This window comes from Neopelma chrysocephalum, unplaced genomic scaffold (assembly GCF_003984885.1).
Source record: "Neopelma chrysocephalum unplaced genomic scaffold, ASM398488v2 Primary Assembly neopelma1_85, whole genome shotgun sequence".
NCBI classification, from domain to species: domain Eukaryota; kingdom Metazoa; phylum Chordata; class Aves; order Passeriformes; family Pipridae; genus Neopelma; species Neopelma chrysocephalum.
The window spans coordinates 3,127,519-3,150,051 of record NW_020897747.1 but is presented as its reverse complement, the minus strand read 5'-3'; the positions used below and the strand labels follow the sequence as shown (position 1 = coordinate 3,150,051).

The window sequence follows — 22,533 nt, the reverse complement described above, 5'->3', positions numbered from 1 at the left end:
GTATCTTGTATCAGATCAGACATCTCAGCAAATGCTGTGTTTTAAGCATTCCTCCCACGAAATGAAGCTTTGCAGCAATTTTTCAATCTGTCCTAGATTTCTCAGCCTACTGACCTGTACACTGCAGCCCCTCAATGGAAAGACAGCTCTGAAAATCCAAAAGCTTCTACCACTTCAGCTGAAGGTGGATCACCAGTGCTTGAAGCAGAGGGATGACTCATAGGAGATGGCCGGGTGCACGTTGACACAAGTATCTCTCAGTGTAAGAGCGTCATTTGTTGCTGGATAATCGGTGAAGGATTTTGACATCTGACAACAGCAGTTCCAACTCTCCTCACCGACACGTCATGGTGGACTTTGCCCTTTGAGGCAGGTGAGGCAAAAGCACACATTGCCCAGACATGAACTCTGCTGCAGAAGTTAATCCTCATAAAAGCAGAAAGGTGAGCTCTGCAGAAACTGTTTAAACTACGGCAACATTTGCTTGGCTGCCTAAATCCCGGAAGAAAAGCTTGTCCTTCATTGGATTTTGAACACACTGGTTTGAGACTGACTCCCCATTTTCTGCTGTATCCATGCCGATTCCAACCTTCAGCTCTAGTCACCAAGGCAGTCATTATAACAGCTTTTGCAGTAAGAACTAAACCACTATGACCTCTATATCCACTAGAGAAACAGTCAGCCTGTGGCCACTGTAGAAGAGTATGATATTGTATCAGTGGCATACAATCCAGTGTCCTTCCACCACCAAGACACATGGGATTGGTGGGGGACCACAGACCAGAATTTAGTGACCCTAACATGTCACTACAGAAGCATCCTGCTTAATTAAAAAAAAAAAGGATCTCCTTTCTCTGAGGGAGACTTCTCTAATGCTGCCCCTTTCCAGCCCTGGCTATTGCTGTTGCTGCCTAAGAACCACCCTTTCAAAGACCACATGCCAGCTGCTCCTTATAACACAAAGCAATATAATTTTTTGATAGTTTTTTTTTAAGTACAGTATATGTGTTCAAGAGCCTCCATCCTGTCAGTATGCAATATAAGGGGACAAGCAGTAGAAATGAGCAAAATAAGACCAGGAAGCATCAGTGTGGCTTCCCAAAGCAGATGAAAGACTGTTTGAAGAAGTAGGACAAGGCCTGCAACACACTGTTACCAAGCACCGGGATTAAGCCTTGGTCTGAATCAAAAAGTCAGTTGTGATCTCCTACCACTTAAGTAAAGCACTCAATTAAGCGGAAAAGACTGATTTCTAATATTCTTGCTGAAGAGAAAAGAAAAAGGCAGGAAACACAAGGGCACAACCCTGTCCTTACGTTTCTTGAAAGCCAATCTCGGGAATCCAGGGCACTCAACTCAGAACTAGTGTTGAGGAAATTTTCTTAATATCTGCCAAGGAGCAAATCATGTTTAAATCACTGCCAATTCAAAGCCGCATCTAATCCAAGTAGTCAGTGCTGGGATCTCGAGCCTTCACAGAGCACAGTGTGAGGTATGGGCACTTTCCAGACTGACAGTTTTCACAGGGGGCTGGCTGGATCTGAGACAGGATTAAGCAGAATAGCTACTTTAAATATTTTATCTCATTACCAACTTTATAAATATTTTATTTATAAATATTTCCAGCTGTCTCAAGATCATTTCCCATTCAGTCCCCTCTGAATTCACCAAACCAATTGGCTGCCTGGATGATAAAAATACATGTATGTTTCATATGCAACCAGAAATAGAAGCTTCTGTACTAATTCTACTAGAACAGAAGTAACAAAAAATATGACTGTAATCCACAAATAAATTACAAAACAGAGCAGCAAGCAGTGAATAATAGTAAAAATAAGACAAGGGCTAAACAAATTGTAGAAGAAACATCCCTCCATGCTCCAGAGCAACACTGAGAATTAGACTTGCCCTTCAGCTAAGTAAAAGGCAGAAATGTGCAGTGCACTAATGCTGTCTTTAATTGCTTCTGCCATCAGAGTAAAACTTCTTGCAAATGCATTTCAGTGTGACTTTATTCTTATATTGAAAGCAACAAAAACCCCAAGCAAAAACCCAAGAAACTGAAGTCAGACACACTAGCTCTGCAAAACCTAGCTGCAAAAAATAATCAAAATAAAAACACAGGAAGCAAGATAAAACAAAATGACATTTTCCTTTTCCCTCATACCACTAGGAGGGTAACACACCTATTGCACAGGTAGGTAGCCCCAAATAATGTTTCTTGCATCTGTCCAAGGCCACAGGATTATCACGATTATCTTATTCTCCCATGTAAGAATTCTCAAAGATATCAAGAGTAAGGAGGGGAAAAAAAGGGCCTCCATATAAATGAAAAATGAGCAAGCACTATATCTATTTATACCATGAAATGTAGTTATCCACGCAATAAAATAACTAAAACAGCAAGTGACAGAAAAAAATTCCAATATTCAAGTTCACACACACACAAAAAAGAAACAAAACCTTGTTACTTGTGGTAAAATTACTTCGCACATGAAGATTTTTTACTTTTGACACACACAATTTACTTACTCAACACTGCAGGATGACGTACAAACCCTCAGGTATTTACTGTAAACTTGAGGAAATGCTTCATCCCTATAATGAAGACCAAAAAAATCCACATGCACATCTTAATTTCTTTACCTAAATGTCCAAAACAGGCAGTCATCCTCTGGGCATACTGACACAAGCCCTTCACACTGTAGGGTTCCTCACCAAGGACCTGCTCAGTCATGGCTTCAGAAGGAGCTGCCTTTCTCCGCAAAGTCAACCAACTACTGCTTGCTTGAGACTGATAAGACAACACAGCTTCCTCTTCCAATTTATCTCCATTAATAATTCAGGTCCTACATAAAATTTGCTGAGGTTTAAAAAACGGTAGTGCAAAGCTCTTTTGTGGCTTTTGAAGTAATCATATTTTAGTCCTTAAAAAGTATCTCAGCTATTATATTCCAATAATTTACAGCAAGTATTTTCAAATTGAAACAAAATCCATTCCCTTGCTGCACAAGGGGAAATATTGTTGGGATTATGCTCAAATCAGTGAGACATTTAAAATATTCACCCAGCTCAAATCCAGAAACAGAATGACCAGCACTACTAAAATGTGTTACTACATACTGTTTAGTGTTTTCAGCAATGACATGGATGGTGGGATCAAGCGCACACAATCAGTGAGGTGAAACACTGGCACAGGTTGCCCAGAAAGGTTGTGGATGCCCCATCCCTGGAAAAATTCAAGGCCAGGTTGGATGGGGCTCTGAGCAACCTGATCTAGTTGAAGATGTCCCTGCTCATTGCAGGATGGTTCGAATAGATGACCTTTAAATTTTCTTTTAAACCCAAACCACTCTATGATTTCATGATAATCCTGCAAACCGACGTGTCCACTGCTATAAGAGCACCACTAGTTCACCCTGCACCACTTCTCAGTGCTGTATATCTTCTGGGAACTGAAAACCCCAAAACAGCCCAGGTACAAACATCATTGTGTTTTCTGGTACTTTCCAGCACAGCATATTTCAGAAGAACTAAGGCACAACAGCCAGGAGCAACAGGAAGGGGGTATTTTCTCAGCTCACTCACTGGAGCATGAGGCCCATCTAATCTTGTTGTTATCTTGGTTGAGAAGAAAATACACAAGAACTGACTCAGCAGTCCTGCTGCCAGCCAGCTGCAGTGGCCACACATACCTATCTCTGTTCTGCCTGCCTAAAAAATCCAGTACAAATCACATCATCAATGAGATCTACTTAGCTAAACACTTGCAGAATGGTTTTGGCTTGACTCAGGTGATGATTACCGGTCAGGAATAGGTGTTCCTCACAAGCAAATATGCTCCTTGTTCACTACACTTGGTTTTTGTCCATTCACTTGACACTTGCTGCTTCCTTACTAAGACCATATCCACTCCTGAAAAAATATTTAGTAGAGATCATATAATGACTGCTGATAGCCACATTAAGCACTGTTACTACTAAGCAGACACTTTAGAGATCTGTGCTAGTACATCTAGACGCAAATTTTATTCAGAACAGATTGAAAAGCCTAGTTATTATTATTTAATAGAACTTCAACAATTTATCGTCTATAAAAGCATAAGAGGTAGGAATTCTACAGTCCGCCGGTCTCTACCAAGATAGTTTGCTGGTTTAAACCCACGTAAGGTTCTACAAGGTAAGCCCTACTACTGCTTATGGCAGAAGGAACAGAAAGACCAAAAAGCCACAAGGCATCTCTGTGCTGGCAAAAAAACAGTGGCTTACTGAGAAAGGCTAACTCAGGTTAAAGTGATATCAAAGGTAGAATGGTTTGTGTTATAACTCAGCTGAGTAACACGATTAAGCAGAAGTCTCCCATATAGGCTTGTTACCAAGTGCCACATCAAATTTTTTCTCCATTGCTATTATAACTGACTTTTGAGTAATCATTAGCCAAATTCCATCCAAAACACCTGTTTCTGCAGCACACACATGCAAAGCACAGTAGTGAAGGATTGTTACAAAGTCTGTCAAGTTGATGAAGTCCTTGAAAGTCTAAGTGAAAGGACAAGTTCAACTCCGAATAGGGTGAAGCTACATTTGTATTGTTGTACACTGAGTCAAACTTCAACTCTTTGTAAAAACATCTGGGGATCTCTCAAGGTGGCACACTGCAAACTCAACCCCAGGTTTATATATCAACAGCAAGACTTGCATGCACAAACTCTTTCGTTAAACTAATTCAGAAATAAGAAAAAAATGTTATTTTATGTATTGGTTTCTTGGTATTCATTCAAAAACATACATGAAACATCGCTTTGCCCTTTATTCTCCTGTTACAATTTGTAACCCAGAAAAAACACAAGAGAAAACACAACTGCATTTCTCAGACTTAACTAAGACCATGCAGTGACAATTTCCTTTCCCAACTGATGACATTTGCAAAATCTTTCAGCTGAATTAAAGCATTGTGCTCAGCTTCCTGTTATCAACTATGTATGATAACTTCCATGGCACATGAGCCTTTGATAACAAAAGCCCAGCTTTGCAGTGCATTGTAACACTGGACAGGCAGCATAACAAGCTCTTGGGAATGCTTTTCCCTTTGCTGTACGCTCAGAAACTGAATCTGACTCACTTCCCTAAATCCCAACAACCACCAAGTTTATCCTCCAGTGAAACAGTGAGCAGAAGGATTAAACAAACAAAGATATCGAAACAATATGCTTGAGGTTACATCTAATCATCTTTTTCTCAGACAAAAGAGAGAGCCATTTACCTTCACATGAAATTATTAACTGGGCTGAAATAGTACACAGAAAATCAATCACCAAATGAAATATTCAAATGATGTTAGGGGAAAAAATAAACCACCCCAAAACAACAATGTCAGTTAGCAAAGTACTGTCTACTACCTCTCCAAGCCTTAACATGGGATTTGAGAAACATGCTGTCTCTGCTCTCCCACAGACTTGCTGTTCATCCCTAAGCCATTCCCTTAATCTCTTTCATTGTGTTTCCCCCTATCACTTTCCCCCCTCACAAGGGATTTGTAACAATAGGTACATTAAAGACTGAAGTTTTCAGATTCTGTGATAATGGAAACTATAGAAGTACCACAGATAATAACACCAGGAACTCGCTGGTCAGCAATAAAAAAGAGGTCATGTAAAGCATAGCTGAGTGCTTCTCCTTGATCTCCATTACCTTACAACTTCATTACCATATTTCTCAACGATTTTCCAATAGATTGCAGCCCTTATTTAACACTAAAAGTGCTCATTTTCCATGGAAAATCAGGTTATCAGGTAAGGCAAAGAGTTAATTCTGTACATCTTCTCGCATCAGAAAATTCCATTTTTAGTTATTCTTCCCCAAACAAGCAAAATCACTGCTACTGTGGTTGCTGTGACTAGAAGAGTTATCAGGTTATGACAAAAGCTATTTACCTTACTTTATGAATTCCAATGTTTATTTCAGAGTAGTCATGGAAAAAAATAATCTCTGTTCACATCTATTTTCAGACATAAAATAACAGTGTGTGCATTAATGGATCTGTCTATTGCATTATTACAAGATGAGGTGGCTCAGCATTTTATTTCCTGGCAGCAAAAGGCTAATCTATTGATCTACAATGTCAAGAACACTGCACTGTGTATTCTTACAGCAAAACCAATCCTTTTTACTTATATGTGGGAAAAAACCCAACTGCAATTGCTGACAACTGAAGCAATCTTGTAGGCAGGATATAGTGAAAGCTATATGAAATATAAATATAAGAACTGCTGCACCCCCAAGACTCTGTATGATTGAACAACTGACTGACTCCATAACACAATTCAAGTGCTTGCCTATCTTAAAGCTTATAAATAATCCCACAACTTCCGTAGGGCTGAGCTCTATGCTAGAAGTCAAAGAGATACCTAAGCCACTATGGGGAGCAATTAGCCAAAAGGATCCTGCCAGAAGCTGGCAGTCCTTCAGATCTTCAGTAGGAAGCTTTTTTTTATTCCTCAGCAATGCTTAGGTGTCTTTTATTTAAACAGAGCAAAGACTTTCAAGATAACTGTAATTCCTTTAATCATACTATTTTTTCTTTACTTTTCCTTTCTTGAACTTTGACATTTTTCTTCCAGCTAAAAGGAGAAACTGCTTGTAACATTCTCTTCACAATGTAGACTTCATAGGAACTGAGACAGAAATACGTTGGGAAGCAAAGAGATCAAAGTTGAAAGCTCAGTGTTCTTTCAATCCTCATATTTATTTCCTGTACTCTTGTAAAGAATGATGTGTTACAAGCACGGCATCAAAGAAAGCACCACTCCATTTGTTATGTATTAAAATAAACTGCATATTATTATACTCCCTTCTGACACGTCACATAACTACAAAAATATGCACAGTAACTTTACTGAAATGCTGAACAAAGAATTATACATGAAGAAAGTCTCCACATCACCGCAGGGCTACCTGAACATCTTAGGTTAACATTACTCCTTCTTTCCTAACAGCAGATCTTCTGCTGTAGATGTAGCACCAGCACACATGATCATAAGAATTAAATATTTCTCTTGCTGCATCCAACTCATTATGTCTCCAACAACACAGCCATTCTCAGAGCATGGCATAACTCTAAAAGGATAACTTCTGCAGTCACACTGCCCTCTCCTAGCTTTAATGAAGCTTTAAAAGAGATTCTTTCTTTGTACTACAAGGACTAATTTAAGCCCCTACCAGAAGCCAGTACAAACTTTTTGTCAATGTCCATCACAACTAAGAATAGGAGGTTACCTTTCTATACAGTGGAAAGCATGGCACTACTACAGGATGCCAAAAATGACATCAGATTACTTCATTCACTGCCAACATTCCTAATAAAAGCAGCTTTAAATATGCTGTGTTGGCTAACCTTTGTCTTCTAATTAAATAAATCCTACAGCACTGTTGAACCCTTCCTCTTGTGGTCAGCACTATCTTATGCTTAAATCAGCTGCACACACACACACAAGTGCTCAAAAGAGCCATGTTAAAAACTAAGAAACTGTCAGTTAAGCAAAATTATGACTCTATGGGCAGCTCAGTTCTCACACAGGGATCACATTCTGCACGGGCAAAAATGAGGTATAGTCACATCTGAAAATGCATTGGTGGGGCAGACAAAACACTTGGAATCTGTTTCAATCTATGAATGGCAGGAAATTGCATATAACATGCCATGTACCAACTAGTATTTGATAAAGAGAGGTTTTGGTCCCCTTGGATATTCTGTGGTCATAGAAACAGTTTGCTTATTTTTTATTGATAATTTACTGGAATCTACTCAAATAAGTGCTGTAATCTGGCACCATCAGGAAAAGCAACAGCCAGAGAAACACAGCAAACTTCCAAAGCTGACAGGACATTAAAGAGGAGACACATATTCTTGATTTGACAACAGGTACAGCTGGGTTTGTTCTTTACCAGTGCCACTCAACACAGGACAAGCCTTATCTTACGATATTTCCCTGACATGTATGATGTTGTGAAGCTGTGCCTATCAAATCCCATCAGAGTTATTCTAAGATAGCACTAAATCTTGATCCTGCAGAGGAAGTGGAGGGCACTCATGATCTAGTCCTCTACAATTTTGGAAGAGAACGTAGGAGATAAGGTCTTACAACAGTGAGAAAAATCATTCCAGTGGTATCACAAACTATAGGAATGGTGAATGAGTCAAATGGAGTGGCTAAAAAGAATCTAAGACCACTACATTGACTACTTGACTGACATTTACACTATAGTATTAGCAGCAATGAGTTACAGTAGTGTTTCTTCAGCAAGAATGTCTTGATTTTATCCTGACATTACTTGACCAAATGCCATCTATTGAGGTTAATTTTTCTTTTAAGGTTGTGCGTGTCATGGGTTACTAAGAAAAGTAGTTTTTCCAGCTGGTGAATTTTAAACACAAGTGTGGGATTTTAATTAATTTTAAATTAACTGTAACTAGAACACAGTGTAAAGTCAAGATGGCCCTGGCCATCTTTGAGGGAGGATCTTCTGCTGCATTCTTAGTCATCATCATGGAGTCTCTGTACCTCCTGTTACTTAAAATATATTAAATGTTGCATCTAGACAGTTGCTTCACCATGAGAGGCCTGGTTCTTCAGTTTATGTAGAATGCAAACAACTATTAATAGTACATACTAGGAGGTTAGTTTGTTTGGGTTTTTTCAGCGTAAACACTCCCTCAGTCTAAAGCAAAACTTAGTTTCCTTTTATTTGTGTTGACGTTACCACTGTGGTATTTGTTTAATACACAGATTTACCACTGACACAAATCAATGAGCAAGAAAAAAATCCCTTTTCCATGAATTCAGCTTCAAAATTCCTCTGGTATTAACACTCTCTAGTCATCTTCAATTTTTTTGGTCAGTTTTGTTCTGGTTTGATTTAGGAATAGTTCTGCAATGAAGAATAGCAAAACAACAACAACAATTAAAGAAAGCAGGCAAGCCAGACAACCTGTCAGGCTGTGTGAACAAAAACTGATTGATGAACTTAGTCTACCAGTACTGTGCAAAATTTTCACATTAATCAGTTAAAACAGGTGCTGACCACCACAGCATTTATCAGAAGAAAACCTTATGTTCTAAACATACGTTGTGCGTATTTTCAGACTGAAATTAGCTGGCAGCTTCCAGTTACTTTCTTTATAACTAGGAATGAATTATAAGATAATGCATTATTTTGTAGTGGTTTTCTGATTGTTTTGTTATTGAGGTTTCCCCTCCACATTTATGCTTTCTTTGAAACCCAGATCCTCCCAGTACTTTTCCTTGAATCAATTAATTCATTCTGAGCAAGTAAAAAATTTTGGTTCTCCAGCTGCTTACTGGGTTATCATCAGAATGAGGTCAGGTCTTCCACCTTAAAATAGACAGCTGACAAAAAGCATTAGTGGATCATTTTTCTAGAATGAGAAAGCCAGCATGTGAAATGGATTAAAAATGAAAGTAAAACAAAGCAATCTGTTTTCATTACCCACTTTAATGAAATGACAAACAATTATCTCTACATATATATGTATTATATTTCAAGATGGTTTGATTCTCAACCCCCTCCTAACGTTAGGGAAGAGAAAGCGCAAAAACCTACAGAGTAGCAGGGAAAAGTGATCAATCATTTCTCCTGTTCTTTCTCAGCATGGGAGCCAGGAGTTTGTCCACCAGGACCCAACAGTGAGAACAGATTTCCATACCCACCTAAGAAGTCACCAGGACCAACCAAAGCAGGCAGAGATACAAGCAAGACTTCCCCAATTCTCAGTGTGTCTGGTCAGGAATGGAGAAACAGATATTCAGTCTAATCACAGCATAATGAATCCCCACAGGACTTGAGGATCAAATGTTCATTTGATCAGTATGTTCACACAATGATATGGTCGTTTCTCACATCACAAGAATATCACAGAATGAGAGGAACACAGAATCCCTTAGGTTGGAAAAGACTTCTAAAATCATTGAGTCCAACCATTAAATCCAGCTTTGCCAAGTTCAGCACTAACCATGTCCCCAAGTGCCACATATCTGAATATACAGAAACAGCCAATTTTAACAACATGCTATTCAATTGTACTCTGTGGAGGTTACTTTATATTCATGTAATAAATAAAAAATAGCATTTAAAATAAAATAAAGAAATAAGGAAAGAAAAATAAGTAATTTTGATCACCTAATTCACCACACATTGGGAGAAAGAGAAGAAATAGGACTGTTATACCTAGTTCAACATTAGTTTAAGTGTTTGACCTACAAAGACTAACTAGCAATAGAAAAATTGTTATAAACAGTTGGTAGAATGTTTGGGTTATGTTTTTCTGGTTTTTTTTATGGTAAGGTGATAGTTTTCATAAAGATGTGTACACAGTTCTTTAATATGTCTACCTGTACATATTTTAATCTCCAGACCCATAAAGATAGATGAAGTCTGTCAGACATTATTTTTAAGAGACAAATATTGGATTAGACAATGCAAAGAAAAATCCAGGACTTTACTTCTTCCACCTCTAACCTCTGAAATCAGATGGGTACCCCAAGGGTTTATTTATCTGTCCAAGCATAACAGAGAAAGCAACTACCCACACTTGAGTTACCAAGAAAGCTAAATATATCTTTTATACTTATGCTTCTTCTCCTGCCTTTATCTAAGATTGTGGTATAAAAAAAGAGAAATGTTTACTAAGCAAACTAAGATTTGCATGTCTCTTGGATGCAAAGAGTATTCACTTTGTATCACTTTGTTGGAACTCACCACCAAAACTGTGCTGAATGTGCTTTTGGTGTGTAGAAGCAAAGTGCTTCGAGTCTCCCCTCCTGGTAGCTCCTTGCAGGTTGCTACACGCTGGCATCCTGTGCTGCACAGTCATTCCTACAGCACCTCTGAGCCCGGGGAAAAGGGAAAGGCACCGCTCACCAGCCACAGCCGCTGAACACCCCTCCCTGCTGCCTGCCTGTGACAGGCGGCTGCAGGACAGCCAAGAACCCGTAGGTGTGCTCAGACACTAAGTCACAGATTGCACAACAAGGCTTCTCCAGGTTAAACACCAAAGAAATCTGCCCTCAGAAGCACCCTAACGCGGATCTGTTATCAGCTTTTCACTCAAAGCGTTAATTAGCAAGACTCAGAACTCTTGTGCCACCTTACACTACATAACTCTAAACCCTCTTTTTTAACAGAACCCACCCCACAGCAAAAGCATGTTGTCATCATCTTTACCTAGAAGACAGAAAACTGCAAAACAGAGCAGTGAATTATCTCTTACAAAAATACACATGGAGCTGGATAACAGGCATGTTTAATTCCACTGGGTTATGTGTTGCTCCCTATATTAAGAAATCCAATCCAGGGGAGTAACACATACCCATGTGTTACAGCATGCACACGCTGTTCAGCCAGGAAACAAAGTCCACTGTTCATAAAACACACCAGGCTGGAGAGGTGTTTAACTGTTAAACCATTAAAGAAAAACAAACTGAAATAAAGAAATTGCTTTATCAGAAAGATCCCAATTTCAGTTCAACAGAAGTTCCTCAGCCTGATTTCCTTCTGTAAATCCAAGAACCAATGTCCTGTGGAAGGCTTAACCTATGTTATTTACCAATAGAGATTTACATAGCAGAGCTATAGTCCAGGACAAACCTTTGCCGTTTGCAGAGCTCTGATGTATTTCTAGTTCCATTTGTGCTCTCAAGCAGTACTGTTTCTGGACCTCAAAAGCTACAGCCTCCCAGAGGACGGATGACAAGCTGGAGGAACAAGTGAGAGCCTTCAGAGGTGCTCACTCTATGGCTCTACTCCTAGTATTTCCTGGGTTGAACAGTATTAAAGGGAGTGGCCCAAGCAGAATAGGTGTGTCTGTGTTCCCAAACAGTTTAAAGGAAGAGTGAATATTTTCCTCTAGATATTCCACTAGTGATCAAGACCTTGGTATGTTGTCTTTCAAACAGTGACATGTTTCAATGTATTGACCATTTGAAAGCAGCTGGTATTATTGATAACTAGCTTTTTCATACAACAGAATCCTAAACAGCCTCAAAGGTTGTCTGCAAGCAGACTTGATTTTTTTCCTGAGACTGTTTTCTTTCTATTTTACTCTGCGTCTCATCTCCACTCCTTTTCTTTTATGGCTATATTGCACCTAAACAAAAGAGGAAGAACCTGTGGAAGAAACACTGTTACCCCTTTCCACACACACTTGGAGCAGGGAAAGCTGAAGGGTCAGTCATCTTCCCTCTGTTCCCACAACACCCCTCCCGGACAGAGGCAATTAGGCTGCTGTAAGTGCAGACTTCCAGGCATTTCCTTCTACGCAGTTGCATATACCCAGAGACAAACTGTTCCATGAGCAGATGAATTCATGAATCTTTCTGTTCTGACTGATTTGCGTCCAACATCCTCAACACCCATCAAGTTTGCCCTACCTCCTTGTAACATCCTCTTGGCAATACCATTTCCAGAATTACTTCCAGTTCCTTTCCATTTGTCTGCTTTCCCAGTTCCTCTCCATATCCTTTAAATCATCCACAGAACCCTTAAGCTGTCTTCTTTAACTGCTTCAGACTCTCCAATTTCCACCCAAATGTTCTGAACCACACTTTTTTTTTTTTCACTCTCTCACTTCTCCCCTGTACCCATACTACTGGTTAGTATCTTTAAGTTGTTTCCCTGAAAGAAGCAGAGAGGAAAGACTGACAGAGAAGTTGCATAACTCTTGTCCTAGGAAATGTGACTGAAAAGCAGCCAAACACAAGGTGCAGAAGCTGACAACTTGCAACCCAAAGGCCTCTCTGGAACACTATTACTGTCCTCTGTACATTAATACGGACTGAGAGATGCTGCTGAAACAAGAATCCAACTTTATCATTAAGATTTCACTTTAGATGAAAAAAAAAGTAATCTCTCCTCTATTCATGAATGAAAAGATGCCAGAAACACATAAAAACTTTTGGGTTCCTGTGTGAGAACTGCTAAATCCAACCAAATTTTGGCCAAGTACTTTTAATTCCCTTCTTCAAACACTAAATCCTGGATTTCCTGGACTCTTGACTTAATTTTTCCCACAATAAATTGTCATCTTCTCAGCCAGTTTATTAAAAATACAGTCATGAAGATGCACAGACAAATGTAAACACAGGCACAGAATCTGGTCTCTCTACCTTTATTCTCAGCTGGTATTGTCCTCCTCTGGCTTTATAAATTTTATTTGCTGCCAAATTAAGTGGAGTGCAGGACAGGGCGTTCACTCCACTTGGACTTTAACGTGCCTCACTGAAAATGAATAGCTCATCAGAAACACTGCTTTATTTTCACCACTTCTTTTTAATACTCAAAGCAGTCCACACTTTAATTACCACTACTAACACTCTGATGTGGTAAGCAGATACAATTATTCCTGTTCTACGGACAAAAAATTAAAGCACTATATTCCCAGGAAGTGTTGACCACTAGAATTTATTTACTCTATTTACTCTGGTCCTATGTATCACTGCATATTGTGTACCTGTCCCAGGTAAAATGCTGAAAAGGAGCTCTATGGGTCCAGAAATAAGTTATTCTGTCCTCGTTAAGAGACAAATTCCTCAAGTACACCAGTGTGACTCTTCTGCAGTTTCATATCTTTTCTCTCTTAGGTGAAGGAAGATGAGAGTGATTCAATATAAATCTACAAGTCACATACACTAGCTATGTATTATTAGTACTTGCAACATTAGACAGTATATTCAAAACACATATAAATTTAAGTCATCTATATGGCTATGTATGTACATACACATCGTCTCTTTAATACAATTGACTCTATATTTATTTTCATTTATGTTAAATTAACTGAATATACCTAGTAGCTTTGTACACCATGATCACTTCTCACATGCTGTACTAATCCCAAGTCCCATCTCAGGACTTCTGTTGCCTAATGCTGAAGGTCTAGTCTCCAGAAACTCCAGAGTATTCGAAATCTGCCAGTGTGCTGTCATAAACATTGTATGTTGCTCTCATGAAAAAAAAAAATCAAAAAACCATGTAAATCTTGCCAAGAGACAAGACTTGGAAATACTGCAGTGTATTATGCTCAGCAGAGAGATGTTTTTGTTGGCTATTAAAGCTCAGCAGAGACTTTCTGGCTGTTAGTTCTCCAGCAATTTCATCGGATTTAGCTTATTCCGTCCTACACAGTTCTCAAGCTTATTGTAATTCCTACAAAGTGATTGAGAATAATCAATCCCTGTGCTGCAAGGGATACACAGAGTTACACTGGTGCCAGAAAAACAGAGACAACAGTATTCTCCATGACTCCATCACAGTGATCAACAATCTGACATTTCTTAAATTTAAAATTTGTAATAATTCGTACGATTTTAATTTTCTTTTATTGCCTCTTTTTTTCTTTCCAGACTTCATGTAACCCAAACAGAAGCACCCACAAACTACCCAGTATCAGAAAACCCACTAATCAAGAATGTGATCGGCCACTTCAGAAAACCACGGGTCCATGACTCAGCACATTCCCGCTGCATCTAGTGGGAGACACAGAAGGCACCACAATTTCTCCTTCAAGTTTCAAAAGCAGTTCTTCCTTGATAAGATTAGGCCATATTAGCTCAGCCTGCTCCCTGGAAGATTTTATCCCTGCTGAGATATTCTTTTCATACTACAGATGAGGAAAACACCAGGCAAACTGAATAATCCTCGGGGACCACAAAACTCTATGCCCAGCTTAGAAACTGAACCTAGGTGTCATGAATCCCAACCCAATGGTCCAGCCATTACATCTCCTGTTTAAAGAGAATTATTTATTTAAAACAAAACAAAACCACAGAATTAAAAAAACAACCAAACAAAAACTGAAAAACAAAACCAGAGACTTTAAAGTATACCAAAGGAAATTAACTTACCCTGTTCCCTCATAGCTTATCTCCTTATGTCACTCCAAGTCCCATATAATGGAAAATGCCCCTTACACAGTTCCTGTGGATGCCACAGACTTTTCACCAGAGCTGGTTTGTAAGTGACAGCAGATGAACCAACAGATCACAGGAGCAAAATTACAAGTAGAATCTTCCTCACTGCTTCAGCAAACAATGTCCCCCACCTCCCAGTCTAGGTTGACACTCCTGATTGCTGGTAATTTTTCTCATTTACAGTTTCCAGTGGTGACTCCTCCAGAATTTTTCCCTATGAAATTATTGCATTGGTGTCATTGTCTCTGTCTTGCAGCAGAAACAAATTTACAGCAACTTCTTCAGAGCTTGTGCACAGCAATTATTTTCAAGTGCTTAGAACAAATATTATGTCATGTCTTCTGTGCTCCATAAAAGTGAAACTTTATAGACATATAAAGTGTAGCCAAGCAAACATTCCTTTCTTGTGCATTTCTAATTGCATCCTAATGATAGCATTTTACATGCATTTATATACCTTTCATCCTAGGGTATCCCAGAGCATTTTGTAAACTGTCACACGGTTTTAAAAGGAGGCCTATATTAACACAGAACCAGTAGCACCCAGACATCTCTAGAATCCAGTGCAGCAGCCTGTAGATAAATTCATTATGAGCGAGATTTGGGCCAACGGCAGAACACTGAATCTCTGTAGTGAGATAAAGACCTTCCCTCCCCCTTCAGACATCATTTGAAATTCTTGCATATCCATTTCATTTGATGATCTCAATGTTTTAAAAACATTAATTAAATTGTAGAGTATTTTAATTGAGTAAGGCATAAACAAAGATCTAAAACCTGCAACAGGAAGTGCTTAAGGGAAAAAGCACAGGAACCAGGGCAAATACTCTGCAATCCTAGATTCTCTCCCACATTGCAGCAAAATGGTGGTTTAGCTGGAGACTACCTCCAGATCAGTGTTTAACAGCTACCAATGCACCTATTCTCTATTTGTTTTTTTTCAAATTTCCCTCTAATTATTTTTTCTAATTTCCCTCCTTTTTGTCACTTTACACTCTGAAATAGTGAGCTCTATCCTGTATCCCAGTGCTATATGAAGAAACACTTTCAAAATGGCTTTTGTTTTTGCTGTTAAACCTGCTAATTTGATTGAGGCCAAAATTCTTATATCCTCAGGAAAAACAAAACAAAACAAAAAAAATCTCTACATGCTTCTTCTGCACAAAGATTCCATAATATTTTATTGTGTCTCTCAACACCACTCAGTTTTACAGGTAAAAAAATACAGGAGCTAATTTTTTTCCAACAAAATAATCTGAAACAAGGCTTCACATCTGCAAGAATATAAGCTGTTTATTTTTAGATGCCTAATTTTAGGCAGCTCATTTTAAAAATTCCACCCATACAGATGCCAAGTTATTTTCCGAGGTCACATATTGAGCTAGTGACAGCCCTGATGAAAAAGCCCAGGCATCCTTGTCCTCACAATCACTATCAGAAGGCAAAGAGAAGGGGTAAACTGCAGTGCTCCCCAACATATCCATGCAGGAAGGAAGGAGGCTGAGTCGATTCTACTGGGATTTCAATCTACGCTTGTAAGAAATACGGATATTCCAGTTTTTATACACTGAGCTTTAAATAGTTTCTGGACTAAAAGGGCAGCCTCCCATTACACTTCATTTAAAGATCTGCTTAACAATTTTGTCTTTCCTTAAGCTAAGCTAAGCTAAGGTACAAGAACATGTAACCTCCCTCTGCTTTTCCATGCTCAGCTTGGAAATTTGTTGATAGTGATTGCTTTCCCCTGACTCGGCTTTTAATTTAGGCATCAGGCAATGGATCACAAATAGATAACATGAAGATAAAATATTTGGCAGACACTTGACTGTCATATACTTTCTGTTGCCAAGAAACAAAATAGGACCTATTAGAATTATCTCATTAATTAACTTTTCTATAATGCTATTTTTTATTGGCATCTTGTTGGTTAAGCAAATGTTTTTTCTTTAGAAGGAAGGTGTGTTAAGCTTAAAGAGGGACTTCTACTGCATTCAGAGACTGGCATTTAATAGATCTTTACAATAAATAACTTTGGGCCAGATCCTCAGCCAGTTATGGTTGACTTGGCTCCCTGGTACTAAAAAAAAACCAACCCTTTCTTTTTCAAAAAGATTAGGTTAGTGGAGAGATCAGTTTACACCAGTTGACAATTTGAATCCTAATTTTTTGCCATCTCTTTTCCTTCAGCTTTTGGGAGTTACGAAGTTATTTACTACAGGACTGAAATAACAATCTTTTGTTTCGCTCAGTGCCTTTAAAAAGTTGACTACAGAGTTTTTTGAATGCTCCTAATTTTGATACAAGTTAGTTGCAACTGTGATCCACTTGCCAAACAATTCTCCAGGAACAGAAAAATAATTACATTCTGTCAGTGGCAGAATAATGTTTACATCCTTAATTTTTTTTCAATGAGGATTCAACCTTTAAAGAAGTCAGGTAAAACCTAAATGAAAGGCCTGGCTGAATGTTTAATTCACAATGAGTAATAGCTGTAATGATTGTCAGGCAACAAAAAATTGGTCTGTACTACAATAAAATAAAGCCTAGGCCTGTAAGCACTGTACATGAAAAAAATGCTTACTGATGTTCACACAGGTATTTTGCACATGTGAATGTTCGCTACAGCAAGTTAAACCAGACCAGAAATGCTGAAGGCTACTTTCAGTGTAAAACACTGCAAGCACAGCAGCATGTTTTTGGAAAAAAAAGACACTTTAAACAGCGCCTACATTTTTCCTGTCCACTTCTTTTCTTTAATGTCAGTGGAAACTTTTTCTTATGCTCTGAATATTGTTCAGAGTGAGGCAGGGTTCTGTTTATGGTCTGCAAGGAGATACAGAAAAACAGGCAAGTAAACCCAATTTTCTCTATAAATCCTGCATGAAAACGTAGACATTGCTAGCCCACAGCATAAACAGCGATAGGCAGGAGTCAATATTGCAAATGTTCTTCTTCAGCCGTAACAAAAGCGGCATTATCTGTGTCAGGATTTTTTGTACAATACATCACACACAACTGTCAGCTCAGGAACTCCTCAGGCTGTGACATAATACACCAGGACATGAGCAATATTCAGTATTATGGGTTCCTGAGACCGTGCCCATTCTCAGCAGTCAGCTTCCCACATGACGTGGTGGGAGTCTTTAAAGTGGAAGTTTATTTAATTTAACAGTTTCTTTGTGATGTTACATCCTTTGCAAGAATGGAAAGAATATGCTAGTGCAATCTGTAAAGTGAAGAGTTCATTGTTCTTTTGTATAAGAAATTTAGGTGTGGGACTGAGCAGAAAAGTATCATACCCAGATGGAAGGAATGGATGCAACTTTCCAGTGTATCACATCCAGCAGCCAGCAATCACAGGCTATAACACCACACAACTCCTTACAAAACATGACCAAGTTCCAGCTTAAGTTGATCAGGTTCTGTGAGGAGCTGTGTAGTGAGGTGGGGGCTGGTCTCTTCTCCCAAGTAACAAACGGTAAGACAAGAGGAATGGCCTCAAGTTGTGCCAGGGAAGGTTTCAATTGGATTATTAGGACAGAAATTCCCCATGGACAGGGTTGTCAAGCACTGGAACAGACTGCCAAGGGAAGGAGTGGAGTCACCAACCCTGGAGGTATTTAACAGACCTGTAGATGTGGCACTTGGGGACATGTTTAGTGGTGGATGTGTCAGTGCTGCATTAACAGTTGGAGTCGATGATCTTAAATGTCCTTTCCAACCTCAATGATTCTATGATTCTATGTAACATTTAAAAGGTCCAGGGGAAAGCTGTTGCAGGGATCAACTTTCTTCTACCTCCTATACTAAATCTATTAATGGGATGTTCCTAAACTCTTTTCTTGTGATGACTTCATCCATTATGTAAAATGTCTCTTTATTCTCCCTTCACAAGTGTCATATACTTTTGGATGTATGTCCAGACAGGTACATTTTCTCTTTGACTGGGCTGAAGCTACACATCCTTGTTTAGAGACCTACCCACCTCCATCCTGTCATCAAACAAGGCATCAACGTTCTTTGCCACAGTCATTCACACCCCAGTGAACTACTGTACAGCAAAAATCCTTCTTAGCCCCCAAGCAAAGGCCTCTTTCTCAATAAAACTGAATTTCAACCTATTTCCACTACTTGCCCTAAACCTGTCTGTTCAACATCCTAATCCCCCTTGACACTGAACACACCTCCCAGTGTGTGTCACCAGTACACTTCATTAGCAGACTCCTGTGTTTCTCTGCTCCACCTTATGACTCATGTATGAGCTGTAATCTTTTCCACCTTCATTAGTCACTTCTTAAGAATAAATATCCAAGGTTACAAATTTGTCCATATTTCATTCGCCCTGTTTTATATTACCATATTTTTAAAAAGACCCCTTATCAGTCACTCCCTGAAGTAAGGTGTTAGGGTGGCTCACACTGGGATAAAAACATTCTGTACCCAAAGTGAAAAAAACACAAACAAAAACAAACCAAACCAAAACAACAGAAAAAACCAAACAAACCCCCAAAATGAAACCAAACAAAAACAAACAAACAAACACACCAGAAAAGTTCTGCCCTTGAGTTTCTTCAAATGAGTGTTCGATTCAGCTGACATCCTCTACACCTCCAGAACACCCACAGCTTTGTTTCATGAGAAAACAAGAAGTGTAACCATTTTTATTTCCAAAATGCCTACAGGCTTCTACTGAGTGTAAGACACTACTTGGCTAAGATCTATAAAAAACATAGTAACATTCCTGAGTCAATTAAAACCTGAACAGGTGAGATAACCACTGGATAGAAGACAGAATTAGGATAAAGAAAAAAGTAATTAATTGGTCTAAATTTGCACATCACAGACCAGTAGCAAAGCCAGACAGAACCTAGAGATCTTAGAACATTCTAGTAGGAATCCACAAGACAGTTTTTTCATTTTGTTTGGTTTAAGTACAGAGGCACCTGATGGGAATATTAAAAATGAGAACAAATGAATAATATAGTCCAACTAAAAAAGAAGTTGTCTTGCTATAACTTAGAAATCCTTAGATAAATCACAAATATACCTGAAGACGAAGGCTCAAAAATCTGCTGGAAGGGAAAAATCTGAAACAGTTACAGGTTTTTAGAGTCTTCCATTTGCTTTAAGTATAAAGCACAGTTGATAGATAAGAATACTGGAAGAATTCAAATGATGTCTTATAACTCCTTTTTTTTTTCTTTGCTGCAACCCAATTTTTATCACAACCCCCTGGACTATATTAAAAATTCTTTCATTAAAATTTTATTATCACTGAAATTTCTACACAAGAGGTGTGACTCTAGACCAAGAAAATTTTTTTTCTTATCACTCTGTTTAAAGCAAGGTGATACAGAAACCTAACCAAAAGGGTTTTTTTACAACTTCAACATCTGTATCATCAAAAGGCTCACTGGGGGGCAGGGGTGTTTTTTTGTTTTGGTTGTTGTTCTTATTTTGTTAGGGTAAGCAGATTAAAATGAAAGTGCTAACATAACAGAGCTCAGGAGTATCTGCACTAAGTTTATTTAACAAATAAGCAGTAAAGTAAGTTAGACAGTCAGAAATACACAGGATTAAAACTGATAGAGGTTGCTAAGTCAGAAGAAAGGAAGACATTCTTCTTTTAATTCACATTCACCTGCTTTTATAACTGCATGTTTTCTTAAGAAGTAGGCAATGGCATTTGTTTTTAATTAAAATGCACAAGGGATGCCTCGCAGAATCAGTGGTTCTATTTATTTATTTATCACCTCTGTTTCAAAGGACAGAAAATGAGAACCGTGCCCATTGTTACCTGTCATATCTAAGCAGTAATTCCACATTGCTATTCCCATTACTCAGTGCCCCATGTATTATAAACCACACACTGGGAGCACAGAGAGCTCATGTGAGTGCAACTCCTCATTCCATTCTGCCCAATTTTTCTGCTAGAGCAAGTAGAAATCTGTCGAGGACTTACACGTGGGACAAGAATATTGACATTCACACTGACCAGCACTCCTTTGTCAGGTCATTCACCATGAGGAGGGTAGAGTTTAAAAGGAAGAGCCCTGACGAGCAAGAGCAACGCTTGGGGGATGGAGAAGGAGATCATTGCTGACGTGAATGCTGAAACTCCTCTGATGTCAGATTCTACCTCATGGCTAGTGCTTTCTTTTACAAGCAACCCACTGATATCCTCACTGTCGCTTGAGATACGAGTGAGAATAAAAAGATTTCAGCTTAAAGAAGTACAGCCTGTGCCTGCTGAGTACAGACTGCAGTGTGCAGGTTGGATTGCTGAAGGGCAGGAGCCCCTACATTCAGCAGAATCCCAGAGCCTTAAAAGAGAATCACAGAGTAAATCAAGCTGGAAGAGACCTCTGGAAATTTCTAGCTCAACCTTCTGCCCAAAGCAGGGCTATTTTCAAAACCAGATCACGTTGCTCAGGGCCTTTTTCCATCAACGTCTGAAAATCTCCAGAGATTGCACAACTTCTCTGGGTAATCTTATCAAGGTTTTGGACATGCACATTGTGAAAAAAGATTTCCTTCTATTTAGTTGGAATTTCTCTTGGTGCGCTTTGTGACTGCCTTCCACTTTGTGACCCTTCCACTATGCATCAAGGAGAGTCAGGGAAGGGGGCTATAGAGAAAACACGGATCCACTCAGGTATTTGAAACCATCAATTGTACCTTCCCTTAGCATTCTCTTCCCCAGGCGTACACAAACACAGTCCCTTCAGCTTTTCCATGTAGGTCCCAAGTTTCAGATCCCTAATAGGCACTCTGCTGCCGTTGCTCATTTGTCAGCATGTCATTTTTTTGCACAGCGGGGTGGGTGTGAAACTGGAAAAAAACTGGAAACCATCCCAGAGGAAGCCCTCAGTGCTGAGCATAGGGGTACAATCACTTGCCTTGATCTCCCAGCTACATTCTGACAAATTTTGTCCTACTCTATCTGCAGTAAGCTTTCAGTGTCACCAGGACACACTGCTGACTCACACTCAACCTGTCCATCAGGACCCACTAGTCCTTTTCCGCTGCTCCCAGTCAACTCCGTTATCCCATCCAACGTGCAAGACTGGCACTGGCTTTGCCAAGCATTGCACATTTCCTGCTGGCCCATTCTTCCAGATTAAGTCCCTATGAACAGCAACCCTGCTCTCTCTCCAGAGCAGTGACTGTTTCTCCCAACCTGATGTCACATGTGAACATACTACGGGGACATTCTGCCCCACCATCGATGTCACTGATGAAGAAGTTGAACAGCAGCAGCTCCAGCATAAGCCCTGAGGGACACTGCTTGTCACAGGTTGTTAGGTGGACTTCAGAACACTGATACGTTGAGCCTGAAGGTCGAGCCAGTTTTCCACAAACTTTGTAGTCCACAATCCCCAGTTCGACTAAAATTATGCTACGTGAGATCCATTTCTTTGTGTACTAGGGAGAACAGTGAACACGCTTCTTAAAGCTGCTCCCCTGCTACATACCAAAGTCCAGAAAGAATAGGTTAAAAGAGTGATCCCCACTGGGTGAAACTTAGCAGTTGTTTGTGCTAAGAAAAG

The 22,533-nt window shown here is 39.3% G+C and overlaps 1 protein-coding gene across 5 annotated transcripts in view; it reads right to left on the bottom strand.

Moving 5' to 3' along the window:
- Positions 1 to 22,533, bottom strand: part of ABLIM1 (actin binding LIM protein 1) — a 202,499-nt gene that overhangs the window by 141,062 nt on the left and 38,904 nt on the right. The window contains exons 1-2 of one of the 5 annotated variants that reach the window (XM_027692204.1): positions 11,664 to 11,823; positions 9,728 to 9,796 (exon numbers count right to left, since the gene is read on the bottom strand). The exons of 1 other annotated variant lie outside the window; for it this stretch is intronic. In XM_027692204.1, coding sequence (XP_027548005.1) covers positions 9,728 to 9,796; positions 11,664 to 11,703 — 109 coding nt within the window. In that variant the 5' untranslated portion in view covers positions 11,704 to 11,823. Of the gene's footprint in view, positions 1 to 114; positions 281 to 9,727; positions 9,797 to 10,775; positions 10,882 to 11,663; positions 11,824 to 22,533 lie in introns of those variants that run through there. 3 more of the 5 variants (XM_027692199.1, XM_027692211.1, XM_027692217.1) reach the window with 3 other exon arrangements.